Raw genomic sequence first — 18037 nt, forward strand, 5'->3', positions numbered from 1 at the left:
GTGCAGGAAAGGCTACCTGTTCCATACACCGAAATAGAGAAATGTGGGTGGGAACCTGCTGAAACATTTTAGAAGCCTGTAGTGCGACCTTTTCACTGACTTCTACAAAAGCATATTTCATATTGAGGAGACTTTACATGGTCATAGCTACTAGTTCATAGAAATACAGCTACTCTTTAGCACTGAAAGACAGTAGTTTATGTCAGAGCACTTTGGAAAATTGATATTGCAGTGATAAGGTCCTTAAATCATGTGAGGCAATGGGATTGCTTTAGAATTTTGTTAATAGGGTACTGCATTGCAATTTTTTCCTTTTGAGGTTCTTTTCCATCTAGATAAGTGAAGAATTGAGCTGAATATTAAGGTGGCCATGTCTCTTTTTTTCCAGTAGTTTGCCTGGTATTTTGCACTCATGCCAAAATCCCTTCTTCAGCCTAGCTTGGTTCAAAAGAGCTTTGAAAATTCTGGGTAATGTTTTTTGTTCTCTTCTTTCAGGCATATCCAGAACATTAGTGAGATCAAAACAGATGTTGGCAAGGCCAGAGCCTGGGTTCGTCTCTCTATGGAAAAGAAGTTGCTCTCTAGGCATCTAAAGCAGCTGCTTTCAGATCATGAACTCACAAAGTAAGATGGTTTATCGTGGGCGAAACTTTTAAAAAATTAATCCTACTTAATTCTTTGCAAACCCAGAAATGTCTGTTCTTTCATCTGCTCAGCTGTGTGCAGAGAGAATGGAACAGACCAGCCTTCCAAGTGTGTCTCTGTGCTAGTGTATGAACTATTCGGTTATGATGATTTAATACTGGGGTTCTTCAGATACAGAATCAGTTCTGTCAGCTGTAGACTTTCTGCAACTTTGAGCTGAGAACTTGAAAAATGGCTAGAGGCTCAGGGCTTAATTCCAAACTCAACTACTTTGCTGAGTCAAGGTTTTATCTTGGTCCTCTTTCTGTAACTGTGGAATTTATTGTTTTGCTTTCCTTAGATTGTCCTTTTTCACAGTGCATGACAAAGAGCAGTAATGGTCTTTTATGATTATTGACCAACACCATTATTATTTATTGATTGCATAATTAACAGAAATAATGGTGGTTGCTGTGTGCAAGTGAGCAACTTTAAAAGGATTTTCCAATCAAAATTTATGCTTGTAATTTCTTGTAAAATCTTGTCAAGGTTTCACAGTTGCAGGTCTTGTGGTGTTAATTCTCTAATGTGACTGGGTAATGTACGTAAGTTTGTTTCCATTTACAGTGCATTTTTCTGCATAGGGTCTCCCCCAGTGAGAGAAGGCTACTGAGCTGCATCTTTTGATGTTTCCTTGTAAAAGAAGTTGCAGTTCTCTGTGGTGTTGCAGTCCTTACAAAGAATTTGCAACCCAGGAGAGAAGGAACAGTAGGAGTTCAAGCCGCTCAGCATACATATGATTTTGGTTATCTCAGGAGCTCTTACTGATGCTAAAGTTTGTAGATTTTTTGGCTATCTCGCTGCTATTTTCCTAAAGGCAATTAAAAGGAGCATTGAATTTGGGCTCTTAATAAATTGGCTGTAGAAGAGTAATAAATAGTAGTACAGATCTATGGAATGGTTGAAACTCAAAGGTACCTCTGGGTCCATCTGGTCCAACCTCTGCTCAAGCAGGGGCAAAGACACACAGAGCAGGCTGCCTGGGACCTTGTCCAGGTGGCTTTTGATTGTCTCCAAGAATGGAGACTCCATAACCTCTCTAGGCAACCTGTGCTAGTGCTCTGTCACCTCCACAGTGGACAAAGTGTTTCCTGAAATCTGGGTAGAACAGAATCTTGAGTTTGTTACAGGCAAGTTGGCTAATGCTGCCCTGATCCTGCGCCTATCAACTATGCAGGCATGTACTTTAAAAACAAACAAACAAAAAGAAACTAAGAACATCATCCCTTCCCCAGACACCAAGTTCAGTTATGTGCCCTGATTTCTGTTTCCTGAGTGGAATCATCCTCCCATATATTGAAGCTATTCCCTAGCTTATTGTGTGAGTTGCTGTAGGCCCTGGGATATCACCTCCAACCTGATACAAGTAGATAGCCCCAGTGTTTGCCCTAGTATCCTTTGAAAGGAGACTTCCAGCTGTTCAGTCATATGTACTGGAGGGCTATCCCCAGCACCATCTCCTCAGAAGCAACTTGTGAGGACTCAGTACTTCAATTCTGACATTTTACATGGCCAAAAATGTCAGTGAATTTTGTTTGAGAAGGTATAAAAGCCATTTTTTCATCATTTTTTTTATAAGTATACCATAGATCTTGCTTTCAAGTGGTGTCAAGTAGTGTGAAACATTGGTCTGATGCACTTGGAGATTTCAGACTTAGTGTCTACATAGCTTGGCGTATTAAATTCTGTTGACACCACCAGTATCATTTTTCATTTGTAATTGCTTGCGCATTCTTCATAGTTTACCTAATAAATATACATAATAGATAACATTTCACTAAAAGCATCCTGTTACTATGACAGATTATTTTTTTTGCTTTGTCAGGAAACTCTACAAGCGTTACGCGTTCCTCCGCTGTGATGATGAGAAAGAACAATTCTTATATCATCTTCTGTCATTCAATGCTGTTGATTACTTTTGCTTTACCAATGTTTTCACAACAATCTGTAAGTATTTGCTTTCCCTGGAACTCTGATCTCCAGATTTGCCTGAGTACTTATCCAAATTTATAAACAATTCTGAGCAATGTTCTTTCATGTAGGTGTTCTGTTTTCCTTCTGGTATCCGTGTACCCTGTGTCACCATTTCTATAACTCTTTCTCCTGGGCAGTAGTGTTCTCTCCATGTGTTGCTAAAGGCATTTATTTCTAACTCAGTAAAATACGCACTGAGGATTGCACCAGAACTCTGCAGCACAGAACCTCACTAATAAGGTAGTATAAGATAAAAACTTTAGCAAGGCTTATAAAATTGAGGGTGGAGATATGTGAGAGCACCCTTTTGGCCCCGTGGTGAGAGCTATCCTTGCAGATATGTTATGATACATATTTGTGTGTTTGAAAGACAAAGCAAGCAGAAATATAAGCAAAACAGTTTTGGTCTTGTGGGCATGTGCTGGACAATGCTACAGTCTGGTCTTCTGGATGCTCTTCAGTTGCTACTTTAAGGATATCAGCACAGCAAATTAAAAAACATTTTAATTTGCTCTTTAATGCCACAAACATCAAACTTGTAAGAAAATCTAACCACCAAATGCTTTCTTGAGGGCACTGACAGCTCAAGAGATGTTGAGGGAGAAATGTATTAAAGACCTCAGCTGAAAAGCCCTAACTATAATCCTTTTATGCACTATAAAATAAAGGCAGATGGCCAGGATACGCATTGGCTATTCAGGTAATTGGGTCTTATTACAAAAATAGTTTAGTTAATAGGGGGCCATGTATGAGATACTAGGTGATTGAAGAGCATATGTATTTCCTTCTGTTTTCTGAGTCAAAGGGGCTGTAACTTAAGTGACATATTGAGTTTGGCAACGGTAGACCAGGGGCCCTGAGATTTTGGATGTGTGTGGTACCAGTTGAAGGGGAGATAAACTATATACTGATTTTTAAAATGATAACATCTTGAAGTTAGCATAATTAAGAACAATGTGGTACAGAGAAACTTGCAGCGTTATAATGTATTTTTACTGAAACAGTTTAGCCACAGTATTGAATGCTCCTGCAAGCAAGCCCTGCAGATAAAAGATTTGGTTATTAGGTGGGTGGGAATTCATGTCAGTAGTACCATGTGTATGTACACACGCACAAAGAGGCAATTTGGAGTTGAACATTGAGTTGTGTGCTGAACTACAACACAGTTCTGGATACACCGAGACTGTCTTTACTTCCTCCTCTCTAAGCTGGATACAAGTAACTATCTTCATGACGTGTTTTGAGACTGGTGCATGGAAAACGATGATGTCCATGTGGGACATTGTCCCATCCATATTTCTTCTGTCATTTGATGGTGTTTTGCTATCAGCTATACTGCTTGATCACTGTTATGCGTACATTTCTTGATTGCCAATCAGTCTTTAGTGAGCGTTAGCATGATTAAATAGGAACCCTTTTGTTTGTGGATTTTGCTTTGTTTTTAATGCTTCATGGTAGTGCAGGATCACTATATCTCTTCTATTCATTAAAGAGGTTACATAATTATCCTTTTTCCACTTTGAAGTGTTATTTTTTTCTTGTGTTTGCAGTGATACCATACCATATATTGATTGTTCCTAGCAAGAAACTTGGTGGCTCCATGTTTACAGCCAATCCTTGGATATGTATCTCGGGAGAACTAGGTGAAACAGGAGTCTTGCAGATTCCCAGGAATATATTAGAAATGACTTTTGAGGTATGTATTAAACAACACAAGAATGCTTAAATGTTCTTTTTATTCAATTCTGATCTTATTGTACTTTTCATATCTGTGGTCTATATGTGGTTAGTCACAAATGCCTCCTGTGCCTGTACATAGCAGATTTTATCTATGTCCAGTATCATGCTCAGAAAAAAATGACTGACAATCCCTTACTTTATTGGTAGATAAGATTTCTGAAAAGAATGCAATGTATCTCATGCTCTCTCTGCTGATCAAAACAATATTAAAAAACAAAACAAAACCAAACAACAATGAACAAACAAAAACAAACAAAGCAACCTATCCTTAAAAAGTTCAGAAAAGGAAAGTCGTGTTTCTGATGGCACATCTCAGCATGTTCTCCAGTAGTTTACTTATCCAACGTGCTGCTCTCTCCTTCTGTTTATTCTTACGAATTCTTTGTTTAATTTGCAGTGCCAGAACTTGGGAAAACTGACCACAGTGCAAATAGGACATGATAATTCAGGGCTGTATGCCAAGTGGCTCGTGGAGTATGTTATGGTCAGGAATGAAATAACAGGGCATACTTACAAGTAAGTATCATCCTGACATTTCCTCTTGGGTAAGTAGAATTTGTGTGGGAAGGTGGCATAAAAGGGCTTGTTTGCTTAGAAAGGTCTTATCTCCTGGGACTCCATCTACAGAAGCTGCTACCTGAAGATGAGTAAAGGTCATTTAGCTTCTGGCATTAAACAAGTTGCGACTTTTACAAAATTAAACAGAGTTTTCAGTTTGCACATGCTCACATCTACCCTCCAAACATTGGTGGAGAAGATGAGTTCACTGTTATGCATCTTAAAAAGAGCGTGCCTTGAGCATAAGGGAGAAATGTCAAGTTAGAGCTTGCTGCTTACCAAACACGGGTGGTGTTTTATATTGAGCTCTCTAGTCGTTAGAGAGTGAAATTTGAATGCAAGCTGGAACACTGTGGCTAATGAGTGTTTGCATAGTGGAAGTAAGGGAACAAGATTTACAATAGGAATTTAAACTCATTTGTGTTATGTGCAGCATGGTTTGATGCCTTGTCCTTTGTTTAGAGAAACTGTCAGGCCTGTGTTGACTGGTGGGTAAGTCCACTCAGTTCGTCATGAGAGTTTGTTTGTAATTAAATGAAGAAGCAAGATCCTATTTTTGGATGCCATTCAATTTTCTGATTGGGCTAGTTAAACGGACATTAACATTGGTTCACAGAAAGTGTTGATGAGCTAGTGAGCACAAGTGCTTTCTGGTGTCTGACTTGATATCCCAATTTCAATACATGTGTTGGTGCTCTGGTATGTCAGTATATGCTGTTGATTTCTTCTTTTTTTTTTGTAGCTCGCCTGCTGTGTTAAGTATTCAATAAAAGCATAGCTATATTTGCCACTCATCAGTACTTGGTAGTGGGTCTTCCCCTTCTTCCTTTCTTTCCTCCGCAGCCTCCAGATCATGCACTACATGTAAGACACGAGGCAAAATCTGCGACTGTTTGCTTTGCAGATTATCTAGTGCCAAATTTAAGATGAACCCAGAGCAGAAAAACTGTTTTACTTTTGCTCCCCCTACTGGCAAAAGCCGGAGTAAATAATTTGTTCATTTGTTGTTAGATGAGTGAAGTATTTCTAATAACAATACTAGCAGAATTTGGATTTTGTGCAACTGCAGTTGAAAGTCTTTGGCGTGGAATTGAATCTGGATTGAAAGACTCGATCCAAATATCTGCTCTTTGTTCTCAGGTTTCCCTGTGGAAGGTGGCTTGGAAAGGGAATGGATGATGGCAGTTTAGAGAGGGTCCTGGTGGGAGAGCTGCTGACATCCAACACTGAGGTTGATGAGCGGCAGTGTCGAACCCCTCCTTTGCAGCAGTCACCAAGCATGATCAGAAGATTGGTCACTATATCACCAAACAATAAGCCAAGTGAGTGCTGGGGGTTGCCTTGTAAGGTCCTCCATCGCTACCTGTGGAAAGCTGCTTGCAAACAGAACTGGAGATTTTCTTCTTGAACAGGATCTTTGAAGCTCACTTAGCACAGCTGATCTGCTCCGAGTCCAGCTAACTTCTGAGTTAGAACAGGTTGCTCAGGATTTTAGGCACTCAGATTCTTAAAGTGTCCAAGTCCAGATGTCTCTGGACTCTGGCTGTGGAGGAAAATAGAAATTTGTTGTCGTGTACTTTGTGGTCAAGAACGTCTGTTGTTTCTATTCATGAATATCAGTTTTCTATTGTTGTTCTGTTTTTTATCTTCTTCATGATAAATCAGTTGGTTATTTTGCACCCAGGCATACTTGGGTTTACGGAAAACTATCACAGGACGTATTTTCAAGATGCCCGGATTTGGTGGTTGTAATCAAATATCATTTCCTTTTTTCAACTTTGGGTCCTGGTGTGAAAATTCATATAGTACATAAATACCATTTCAATCTGTTGTTATGTTTAAACACCGCAATTATAATTTTAATATTAAAAAAAAAAAATCTCCATTTCCACTTCCTCCACAGTAAATAGAAGTAGAGTTGGATTTCCATTGCCAACAAGCCAGCACCTTTTCACTAGCAGCATAGGTTATGCTGGTTCATGTGTCTTTTTTTTTTTTGTGATTTGCCTTATCCATCATGCACAGGTCCAATTTTTAAAGTGTTTCTAAAGTGATTGGAAATATTTTTGTATTTTACAGAGCTAAATACCGGTCAGATACAAGAAGCTATTGGTGAAGCTGTCAATGGCATTGTTAAGCATTTTCACAAGCCAGAGAAAGAGGTGAGTTGTGTTGTCTGTGTAGTGGCACTCTTGTCTTGAAGCTTGTATTTTAGTAAGTGTTTGAGAATATACAGCAGAAAATCTAAACTGAATGAACAACCATCTGTGTTTGAAAATTCCTTAAGTAGAGCAAAAATGAGATACTGAGATGAAGTTCTTGGAATAGTATAACATCAAGCATGTCATTTTTGCTGCTATCTGGAACACTCTATTAATTAAACTTAATATTCTGGTATCTGAAGTCGAGTGATATTCTGCCTAGGATTCTAGCTGTACTGCTGTCAGGAATGTTGACTTCTGTTTACTTTGTTCTGGGTTAAATTATATTTTTTCATCTGCAATCCTAAGTAGGCTTTTGTATGTCTCTTTTGCATTATCTTGGCTACTTATAATATGAAAACCCATGGGCCATTTAAAACAAAACCAAACCAAGAAATGGCAAAAAAAAAAAAAAAAAAGCAGAAATGCTTTCAAAGACTTCTACACTTTTAAGTTGCATGTGTAATTACTTCAGCTGGCACAGCTGATAAAAGCTTAAAAAATGTGCCTTTGATGAAGAATTGAAGTCCATCCTTTGTGAGAAGTAGTGGTGCAGTGCTGGCTACCATATGCATATCTCTTGGAGGTTCTTAATATTTGCGTATGGATCTTCCCATTCCTTCTGTGCCTACCTTTCCTAAGTTCAGCTAGCACAGCAAATTCATATTCAGTCTAGTTTGGATTGATTATTACATTTACACAATAATCCTGAGAGATCATGCAGTGGTTTTGCAAACAATTTACCATGATGTTCTAAAGGAGAATTATTATTTCCCTAAGGTTTAAAAATTGCTTTAACTGCTGCTTTTCTTGAAAGTCTGAGGCACATACTACAATGGACTGGTGACCTTTATTGCTTAGAAAAAAGGAAAACATGTCCTTAGCTTACCATACACTGGTCATTACTGTAGGTAAAACTTGCGCATTGATCTTCATCTTGACCTTTTTACATCTTCATTTGATTATGGTGAGGCTCTGAGATGACTGTCGTCGTTCTGAAGAAGATCAGTGTATTTTTGAATGCTGAGGACTTGTGAGAAATGAGCCATCCTGTCTGGGGTTATTGTTTGACAGTATACTGTATGTTTGAGTGTCTATTTATTTAAAACCTGGGTTAATAAATGCTTGTAATCCTTCTGTCTGTAAACTGCCAAACTGAGTTAAGTGCTTTGTGTGTGCTTGGCAGAGAGGCAGTCTGACACTTTTGCTGTGTGGAGAAAGCGGACTTGTTTCAGCTCTCGAGCAAGTATTTCAACATGGATTTAAATCACCCAGGCTCTTCAAAAACGTCTTTATTTGGGACTTCTTAGGTAAGTGTGAGGAAAGTATACCAGAGCCTGTTTGTGTCTTTGAAACATATACATCAATGTTCCTTATCACTGCCACTCTGTCTCAGCTGGTGTGAACAGCGTACTTGTCAGAGGCATCTCTGCAGCTGAATTGCTGTAAGAACTCTTATATCCTTGTATTGTTGAAAGAAGAAAGCATCTGTTTTCTGCCAGTGTTGACAGTGTACTTGCGCTGTAACTGGGCTGTGTCTTTCTAGTAGTGGTAGTGTAAAACAAGATTCCCTTGTGTGGAAGTTTTCAATAAGGTGATGAATTGGCATATGGTCATGCAATGCAGCATTGCAAAAGCAGTAAATCACTCTTGTAACGGATTGAATCATCTTATAAAGCACAAGACATCATTCTAATGCTATTGGTCCTACTGGATGTTGCAATAAGGGCTTTATAAGGATACAATTTTTTGAACAGTGGTCTAATTCCTTCGCCATAAAGCTGAATAAGTCAGCTGAATACACAGAAAAGGAGTTACTTTAAATAGTATTTCTGTGTTTTGAGTAGATATTTTAACATCAGTCTTCTTGTGTTATCATTACTGCAGCACTTGAAAATTCAGTAGATACTAGAACCATGTTAGCACTGCTCAGGGGAAAGGAAGTGAAATTCTAGTTCTACACGCAGGGAACACAGAACCAAACCACATAGGGGGGGAAAAAAAACGGAACAACAATGCCTGGACATAATCACCCAGGAAATTTGTGGACAAGCTTTGAATCTAGGCCTTTGAACTTTAATTGTATCCTCCATGACACTGATATTTGTGTTGATTTGCTACCTCTCAGATGTGGGCATTGGGCAGCGTTCTGGATTTGTAAGCAAGCCTACAGGGAAAGCATGATACAGTGAGGTATTTTTAAATTCGATCATCTAAATTTCAAGGTCATAGTGCCTAATTACTTTATTCTAAGCACTGGAGCACAGTATGTCATCTATCTTAGGATACTGTATATGCTAATGAAACTCATTATCTCCCACCATTCTTTTTAAGAAAAAGCACAAACGTATTATGAGACCCTTGAACAGAATGAAATGGTCCCAGAAGAGAACTGGCAGACAAGGGCCAGGAATTTCTGTCGCTTTATCACTGCTATCAACAACACTCCTAGAAACATTGGGAAGGATGGCAAGTTTCAGATGCTGGTGTGTCTTGGAGCCAGGTATGAAGAAAAGATTATATATTTAATAATATTTTAATAAAATGAAAAGGATGTTGCATATTAGTAAAGCAGAGCCACATAAATGCTGGGTTTTGTGTTTTGGCCATTACTTCTGAAGTTCTTTGTAGGCAAAGAAAAATCAACTATACCCTGACTTGAGTTCCTGGGTATGTGAAGTATAGGAAATCATACATATGCAGCTGAGTATCTTTAAGAGCTGGGCAACTGAGACATGAGAGAAGGGCAGCAGGCTGGTGTGAGTAGCGTGCCTCTCCTGGCTGGCAAGGGTGGAAGATAAAAACAGAAAACCATCAGTCAGTGAGGCTTCTCCAGTTCCCGACTGGATGAATTTCCCGCCCTCCATCTCCTCATTGCAGAGATGGTTAACAGAGAAGCTGGGGCTGTCTAGGAGGCCTCTGGACTAAAAGGCAACGGTTGCAGGCCAATGACGCTGGGCATGCCTGGGACTTCCAGGTTGCTGGGAAGCATGTCTTTTGATGTGGGGAGTGGAAAGCCTAGAAATGCTTCTTTTACACGAGGATGTACACTACTTAAACAAGTGCCGGGCAGTTACTCCCGCCTTCCCCACATTATAATAATATGTGGAGAAAATGGTAAGTCTATTTGGAAGGCAAGGAACAAAAAAAACATTTCATAAAAATGAGAAATTAACTTTGCTGTATTTTTATTTCCATTTCCATATTGCTGCTTTGTCAGAGACCACCTTTTGCATCACTGGATTGCCCTGCTCGCAGACTGCCCAATCACAGCACAGATGTATGAAGACATAGCACTGATTAAAGATCATACTCTTGTGAATTCTTTGATTCGAGTGCTGCAGACCTTGCAGGAGTTCAACATTACGCTGGAGGCATCTCTTGTCAAAGGAATTGATATTTGACCTCTTGTCCCACAAAAAACAAGAACAACAAAAACTATTGTTTAAAACACCACCAACAAAAAGAAAAGCAGCAAGGAGTGGATCTCGTTAGTATGCAAATGTTCTGTCTGCCAGTACATTGTATCGTGAACTTGTTCATGGCCCTAAAATGCAACGTGGACTTTTCTTGAAGGAGACTCCAAAAATAGTACAGGCAAATGGATAGAAGCTGTAAACTCAATGTAAAAAAGAGGATTTTGGTATAAATCTATTTTAGAGTTTATTTGCTGATTTGCTTTTTACACACTTTCATGTGAAAGAGATAGAGATGTGTATTGTGCAGCTTATTTTAAAGCTGCAATATTTCCTTGCCATAGAAATTGTGCAGTGAGCCTTTCAGCATTCTGTGAACTTGCCTTCAGATATGCTGTATGTCATAGTGCCCAATGTGTACACTCCATTTCTGCTGAGAAGGTCATTCTATAGTTTTTAAACTAATATTTTATATATTAACATTATTACCAATGTTTGCTTTTTAACGTGTTGGGTCACTGTTCTGCTGCAAGGGAACTACAAATTCTCATGTGTGCTTTTTAATAGCTCCAAAGCACTGACTTGTCAGCAAATCACATTTTCCTTTATTTTTGTTGTCAGTATTATTTTTAGAGAATTCCAGGAGACTGAACCGTGAAATGTGCGGAGATTGAAGTAATATTTTTCATACTGGTACACAATTGCACAGAAGAAGTTAAGCGCGTTTTTAACTGATGTTTTTTTATTTATTTAACCTATTGTTGTGTTGTAAGTTGGTCTTTATAAAAAAAAAAAATCTTCTATGATACAACTGGCTCTATTATGTTGCAATTCAGAATTTACAGTGCAGCCCACTTAAATCAAAAACCTGGAATATGTGTTTATGGTGCAGAAAATGTTTCCACTTGAACCAGCCTTTTGAAGTTTGGTTTATGGTTGCTTCTGGTAATTCTCTTAACTGCTAATAAAGAGGGACATGGGTTTCCCGAATGCTAGATGATTAAAGAAAGATGTTCATACCCCTACAAAATAATAACGGTAATCCTTTTAAGAAATCAAGATTTCTTAATTTGTCTAAAAAGACAGTGAGTAGTACGTTCTTTCTTTCTCTTTTGTATGGATATGTCTTGTCACAATCTGCTTCATTTGGGGTGCTTTTGTTTTTAGCAGAAAAACTTAGCCCAGTTCTATGATAAACATTTTGAAAGTTTAATTTATTGAAGAGCTGGAAATTGGCAAATGCCTAAAGGCATCACTGTTCATTTGAATCCTCTGATAAAAATCTCTTTGAAGTGAGTATGTGACTTAACAAGCTGATTTATCAGCACCACAAATTACTGCACAGAAATTCAGGGCTATGTATTTAAGAGGTCTCCACTGTATAAACTTCTTTCAGTATTGTCTCTTTCGAGAAGCAGAGTCCAAGTTTTTTGGATCATACATTGTTGTATTAGCTTTTCTTTACCTTCAGATTAGTGACATCTTGTGTTAGCTTTATTTCCATAATTTATAAACATAGCACATATATTAAATTTTTGAGTATTTTTACTTTTGTCCTATTTATTTCATTATCAAATGAAGATGTTACTTTATCACTACTCTTTTTTTTTTTTTTCCAATCAGAGCAGGGTTCTGCTTTGATTTAATGATAACATTAGAAAGGTGCAAGGCCAATATCCAAGCCACTCCTCAGGCTGGGTGGGTGTGAATTCTTTCAGTCTGGGGCTTGCAGCAGCATTTCACACAAGTATTTTGTGTGTGCATTTTTTCAGTCTTGGAAAGGCAAAAATATAACATGTACTTTATTCTGAGAATTTCATCTATTCAACTTAATATTTTGGGAGAATCTTTCTGTACTCGCCCCACATTGCTTCCTTATATAGTAAAAATAGTATAAAACAAAAAACAAACCCTACAGTGCTTTCAGCTCGATTTATAATGATTTTACTAGGCCTGTATATTTCTCAGTGAATATGTCTGTATGAAAAAGGGGGTTGGATTAACCGTTTTGATCGTGTCATGTTAGTTGATCCTGTTAAAACCATATCTCTATCTTAGAGCAAAGTGTGGATTAATTTTATCTTACGTGAGGTAGTTAACCCTGAACTAACATATTTATTTATTTACTTGCATTTGTTCATCTAATGTGGGACAATAACATTGGTCTAATGGCCTGCTTTGATGTGGGTCTTTCTGGCCTCATTACGACAGTGAGATACCGAGAATGGACGCAGGTCAGGGTTTGCTGGTTCCCAAGTGGTGGGCATTCTTTGTATAGAGCATGGGGATGAAGCTGTCCACCAGTGACAGTACTCTGTGTGCTAAACGTTCAGATGAAAGAGATCATCTTCTTGTCTCCTCAATTTATTTTCAATGAGGAGACCATTTTATGATAGATCTTTCCTCATAGTGATGAATAGCTTAATCCCAGTAAGATCGAAAGCACTTTTTTGCCATAATCTTCAGTGGGGCAAATCCTTCTAGACTTGGAAGAACACTAGAATGTTCTGAAATGCAACAGAAAAGTTGGATTTGGAGGACACCAAGGAAGACTGAGACATTGAGTATAGCCTTATGGTAGCCTGGGTTAAAGTTTTGGGAAGAGATTTGGCTGGCATCTCTGAAGTGTGCAGTTCAGTCTATAGTCGCAGCCATAATCCTTATTGCTCTTCAGTATTTGCTCCAGGCAAACCTACTGCTCTCATTGATGTAGCATCAGCCCTACAGAATCACATTAGGATCCAGCATTTGTTCCTTCCATGCCATTTTGCTGAATTGGATGATGTTTATATAGAACAAGTGGTGTAGTCACAGTCTTCTACATTTTAACTACGTAAAATCCATCTCCCTTCCTAAAAGTAGCATTGTATTTTTTTGTTGTTGTTGCTCAGAAATGAGCTGTAGCGTAATGTAACTAATTATTTGCTGTTACTGTTCTAAAGTGAGAATTCAGGCTTGGTAGGTGTGAGTTAATGTGTCTAATGCTGATCATTATTATTGCGATTATTGGGAAAAAGATAATGTTTTTTAACTCAGCACTGAGAGTCACATTAGCACACGCACATTCTGTAGATACAGAAATATAATGATAAAAAAGAAATAGTTCCTATTGCAGTAAATGCACAGTGCTACATTGGCCAAACATGTTTGCAGGTTGATACCTGATTTGAGGAAAAAACAGGCTATCACCTATAAATTATTTGTTTGATTTAATGCTATCAGATTTGACGTGATACTTTATACAAAGATAAAAGGCAAATTAATAAAGGCTTGGTTGAAATACAGTAAGTTTATATAAAAAGCACCTTTATCTGCCATAAAATTTACCATCTGTAGTTAAAAACGTACTCATGAACTGAAGACTGTCCTACAGCATTTTCCATTATGGAGATTCAAATTGTTAAAATGGGACCTGCTGGCTGGAAGATCCATGTTTTGATGTGTTCTGAATCACGAACTTGTTAAGGTTTTGTTTCTGCAGTGAAAGTCAGAGTTAACTTTTTATGTATATTGTCAAAAGATTGTTGTCCATAGTGCAAGATACTATAGGATACTTGAAAATACTTGAAGATTCTGTAGATGTGCTTCTCATCTTTGTAAATTATTTTATACCTTTAGATCGGCTGTTAGAAAAAGCATCAATACCTTACAAACGGTATATTTTACTAAATGGGGAAATCACTGACTTTTTTCTTTTTTAAATGGTGGGTGTTGAAGTTTACATTATGATGGCAAAACCAGGTACTATTTTCCTTTCTTATTTTTCCTGTGACATTTGAATCCATTGGACATGAAATGTGAATTGGACATACACAACAGTTTTACAGTTGCTGAATTGCAATAAAAATTCTCTTCTAACATGAGAAATAGCATTAATGTGCTATTTTCAAAAGCCTCTTAATGTAACGTAGCTAATCATCTTTTTCCTCTTGCCTGAATGAAGGTATGTTTGGCATTTGGATGTCTGATTTAAGGTGAAGTTCATTAGAAGCCCAACTTTCATTAGCTTCAGTTCATGCTGTAGCAACTAAGTACATGACATTATACTCTTTTGTTTTGTTTTGTTCTTCTGTTTTGTACAGTTTTGTATTTGATCTGTTCAGCCAAATGGAGCCTGCCTCCTCCCTGCACCAGTGTAGCGTTCTTGCAAGCAGCTGTCGCTCAGACACATCCACTGGGGGAAGAGATGCCTACTGAGTAACTGGGGAACGGGGAAAACAGGGAGACAGAAGGACTAATGTAGATCTTTGGGAGAGCGTCTGAGTACGTACACACACAGGCACTGCTCTATAGGCTTTTTTCCTACCTTAGAATGAGTTCTGATCCTGATATTCAACCAAGTTTGGTGGAGGTCTCAGAATTTTAAGTTCTGAAAAAACGTCAGTCTCCTGTATGTGCCGTGTGCTCAACCTCTCTATGTGAGGATACATAAAGAAAAGCAGAAGTAGCTGGAAATGTTACTATCTGATGCCTCAGCTACAAGGTTAAGTGAGAAAATAGCACCGTCCTCGGTCCCTGAGACCGACCACGGCTACGTCTGTGGCAGAAGTGTACCCAAGCATAATTGCCCATACTGCCTGTTTCCTGCCTTTTTTACTCAATTTCTTCCTAGGGTAAGATCTGACATAGCAGTCCCAGGGCTGGAATTCCTGGGTAAAGGGGGTGTGCTGAGACAGAGGCAAAAGCCTCTTTCATTTGCTTTTTTTTGAATGATTTGAAGCACATCCTAGTGGAGTCCTCTGTAATCTGTGTTCATTAGATAGTGCTCAGCTTATCTCACCTAGAAACCGGTTCTGCACGTCTTACTGTATATTAAATCTAGTTCCTAGGTTTGAGTGGACCAGTAAACAAGTAGGAGTGAAACTTGCTTGTTATTGCTTCTGTAACCTATAATGCTTCTGCTGCCTATGTGCTGGAAGTTTGATGTGCCAGTTACGTGAGAAGCAGGGAGAACAAAGTCAGCTTTACTCACCTTCATCTCCCGCTTCACCCAAAATGTGCTCTCCAGGATGTCCCGCTTCAGCAGGGGCCGGACAAGATGGCGCACACAGGCCCTCCCAGCTGTCACTGCTTCTGCGCTTCCTCCCCAGATCCCATCTCTGAGGTAGGCTGCGTGTAGGCCCCTCTCACTGAAAGCCACTGTTAACCTGCACAGCCGAAGGGGGATTGCTGGAGCTGTGTTATTTCTGTAGATCTCCACAGCGTGATGCGTAGCTTGTAAAAACCCCTGGGTGCATGGGAAGCGTAAGTGCAAAAGTCTGAGTGATTCATCTCAAAGGACAACAACTGTTCAAAGCCCAGTGTGCGTGTGGAGATGAGGAGGTCTTGAAATGAAAGCTTTGAGGTGTTATATACGCGCAAAGTTTTGGATTAAGTAGTTTTATCCCCAGTTCTCAGAGAAATGCATTCAACTCTCTCCAGGCAGTTGGGTTTGTCTGTATGGAAGAGCTTCCTTGGAGCAGCACGCAGTGTTTGTGACGGTCCCAATGGTCCGAGGAGGTCAGATGAGGTTTGCACTGAGCAGTGCTAGCAGAATGATAGCACGTGCATTAGCACAATTGGAAGAAGCAGGCATGTTTTCAGATGTGCAAGTCTCTTCCAAAAAATGTCAATCTCTCTCCCTTAAGAATCCAGATGGAACTGCAGTCTGCAGGAGGTGGAGGCAGCTTAGGCTGAAAGGCTGTGAGGTGCCTTGAGGAGAGAAACTGCTGCTGATTCTAGGATCACTGTGTAATGTGCAAAGGTACCCTGCTTACCTGCGCTGCTTGGGAAGAGTCACTGGTGGCTGTTTTCCTCCCTAAAATTCTTCAGTGCTAGTTAATTTTTTTTTTAAATTGCTGAAGAAAAACAGTGCTGTTTGGAATCTGTTCTTGTTAAACTGCCCTGATAAGTTTGTTTTTTTTTTTCCTGCTCAACACACTTACTTAAATTCTGAAGAGTTGGCTTCAGCCATTTCGAGCCTTGCTCTTCTCTTACAGAGCTTTGTACTCAGCGCTGCTGTCCCTGTGACTCTGTGGCTGAACAGAAATGGTTAAAGAGGGCTGCAGAGACATCCGAGTTGGGTCTGAGCTTCAGTCTGGTTTGTGTCTTCAAAGAGAGACTTTAATGGCAATCCTTCCTCATAAACAAATGAGCATTACATGTTAATTATAGCTGAGATCCTTCACAAAGCACTTTGAGATTTACGTACCAAAAAATGGTTTGATTAACTAAGATAAATGTAATGCTGTTCTTGTTTGTTTTCCAAGCTGTGCGTTGAGGTCTTTTGATCTAATTTGGGCATTCCTAAACATTTCTGTCACTTTTTATTTCGGTTTACGAAAACAAATGAGCAGCTTTGCTTTTATTGCGCCTCTGAAAGCTTTGGTTGCATGGGGCTTTTGGCTCTTTGTGTCTTCTCTTGCTGGTTATTTGCGACATGGCATGCGTGGGTGTTGTCTACCATTGTATCTTGTGATGAGTTTTAGCTGAATGAGTGTTGGTCAAGTTCCCGGAGGAACCTGGAGGGGAAGTATTAGGGATGTGTAACAGCTTTTCTGTAAGGCAGCAGTGCATGGATGCATCCTTCAATGGGAAATGGCCTCTGCGTGTTGGGGATTGCTCACAGGGACACTGTAATCAGTGTCCCTGGGGCAAGGTGGTCCTGTATGGAGCCAGGGGCTGGACTCAATGGGCCTTACCTGTCCCTTCCGACTCGGGATATTTTATTATCCTAGGAGGTGCGTGGGTGTGTGCATTCCTACCACAAATGTGACTGCTCATTCACCAGAGTGTGGAGACTGTGCGGGAAGACTTCGTTCCTTTATTGCTTTCTGGGTGCATGTCTTGGGGCACGGCATGGAGCTCTGTGCACGTACAGATGGATCTGGCGGGGGCTGACACTGTCCCGCTGTACAATGGGTTGCTTCTCACTGGATTTTAAAAGAGAGTAACTTTGATCGTTTCAGATGCACTGAAGCCTGATGCTCCAGCGAGGAAGCAGTAATTTATAGCTCCCATTAAGGAACCGGGGACAAAGGCTGAGGGAAAGTTCCACTCCGAAGATTTACTAATGTGTATCCACCGCCCTTACAGCGAGACAGAGCCGGGCATTTCCCACAGAACAAAGCAACGGAGGGCTGGCAATGAGCATTGCCCCCCTTCCCGTGCATCCCAAAAGTCGGAGCGCCGCTCGGGCAGCTATAATGGCAGCGCACGGCGCTTCGGCCGGCGGTAGGGGCTCCGGGCAGCCCGGCTCTGCGCACCCCGGCCGGGACACAGCGGCTCCGAATCGGGCCGTGCCACGGCTGCAACAGAGCCACGTTCCGGGCCGCCTCACGAGAGCGGCTCCGGTTCGAACGCCCTCGTGCGGCCTCCGTTCCCGCAGGGGCGCGCGCTGCCCGGACACCTGCGTGCGGGGCGGCCGCAGGTGCCGGGAGGGCTTCACGTGGGCGGGGGCCGCGGAGCCGCCGGGGCGGGAGGAGC

At 40.2% G+C, this 18037-nt stretch overlaps 1 protein-coding gene across 2 annotated transcripts in view; it reads left to right on the forward strand.

Annotated features, from left to right (window-relative positions):
- The window catches only part of DENND5A (DENN domain containing 5A), a 62432-nt gene extending 47996 nt beyond the window's left edge, over positions 1–14436 (forward strand). For both annotated transcript variants that reach the window (XM_021402173.1, XM_021402172.1), the window contains 9 exons: positions 496–624; positions 2510–2631; positions 4209–4354; positions 4796–4914; positions 6097–6278; positions 7036–7118; positions 8344–8467; positions 9492–9660; positions 10378–14436. In XM_021402173.1, coding sequence (XP_021257848.1) covers positions 496–624; positions 2510–2631; positions 4209–4354; positions 4796–4914; positions 6097–6278; positions 7036–7118; positions 8344–8467; positions 9492–9660; positions 10378–10561 — 1258 coding nt within the window. In that variant the 3' untranslated portion in view covers positions 10562–14436. The remainder of the gene's footprint in view (positions 1–495; positions 625–2509; positions 2632–4208; positions 4355–4795; positions 4915–6096; positions 6279–7035; positions 7119–8343; positions 8468–9491; positions 9661–10377) is intronic.

Source organism: Numida meleagris, chromosome 6 (genome assembly GCF_002078875.1).
Source record: "Numida meleagris isolate 19003 breed g44 Domestic line chromosome 6, NumMel1.0, whole genome shotgun sequence".
Taxonomy (NCBI): domain Eukaryota; kingdom Metazoa; phylum Chordata; class Aves; order Galliformes; family Numididae; genus Numida; species Numida meleagris.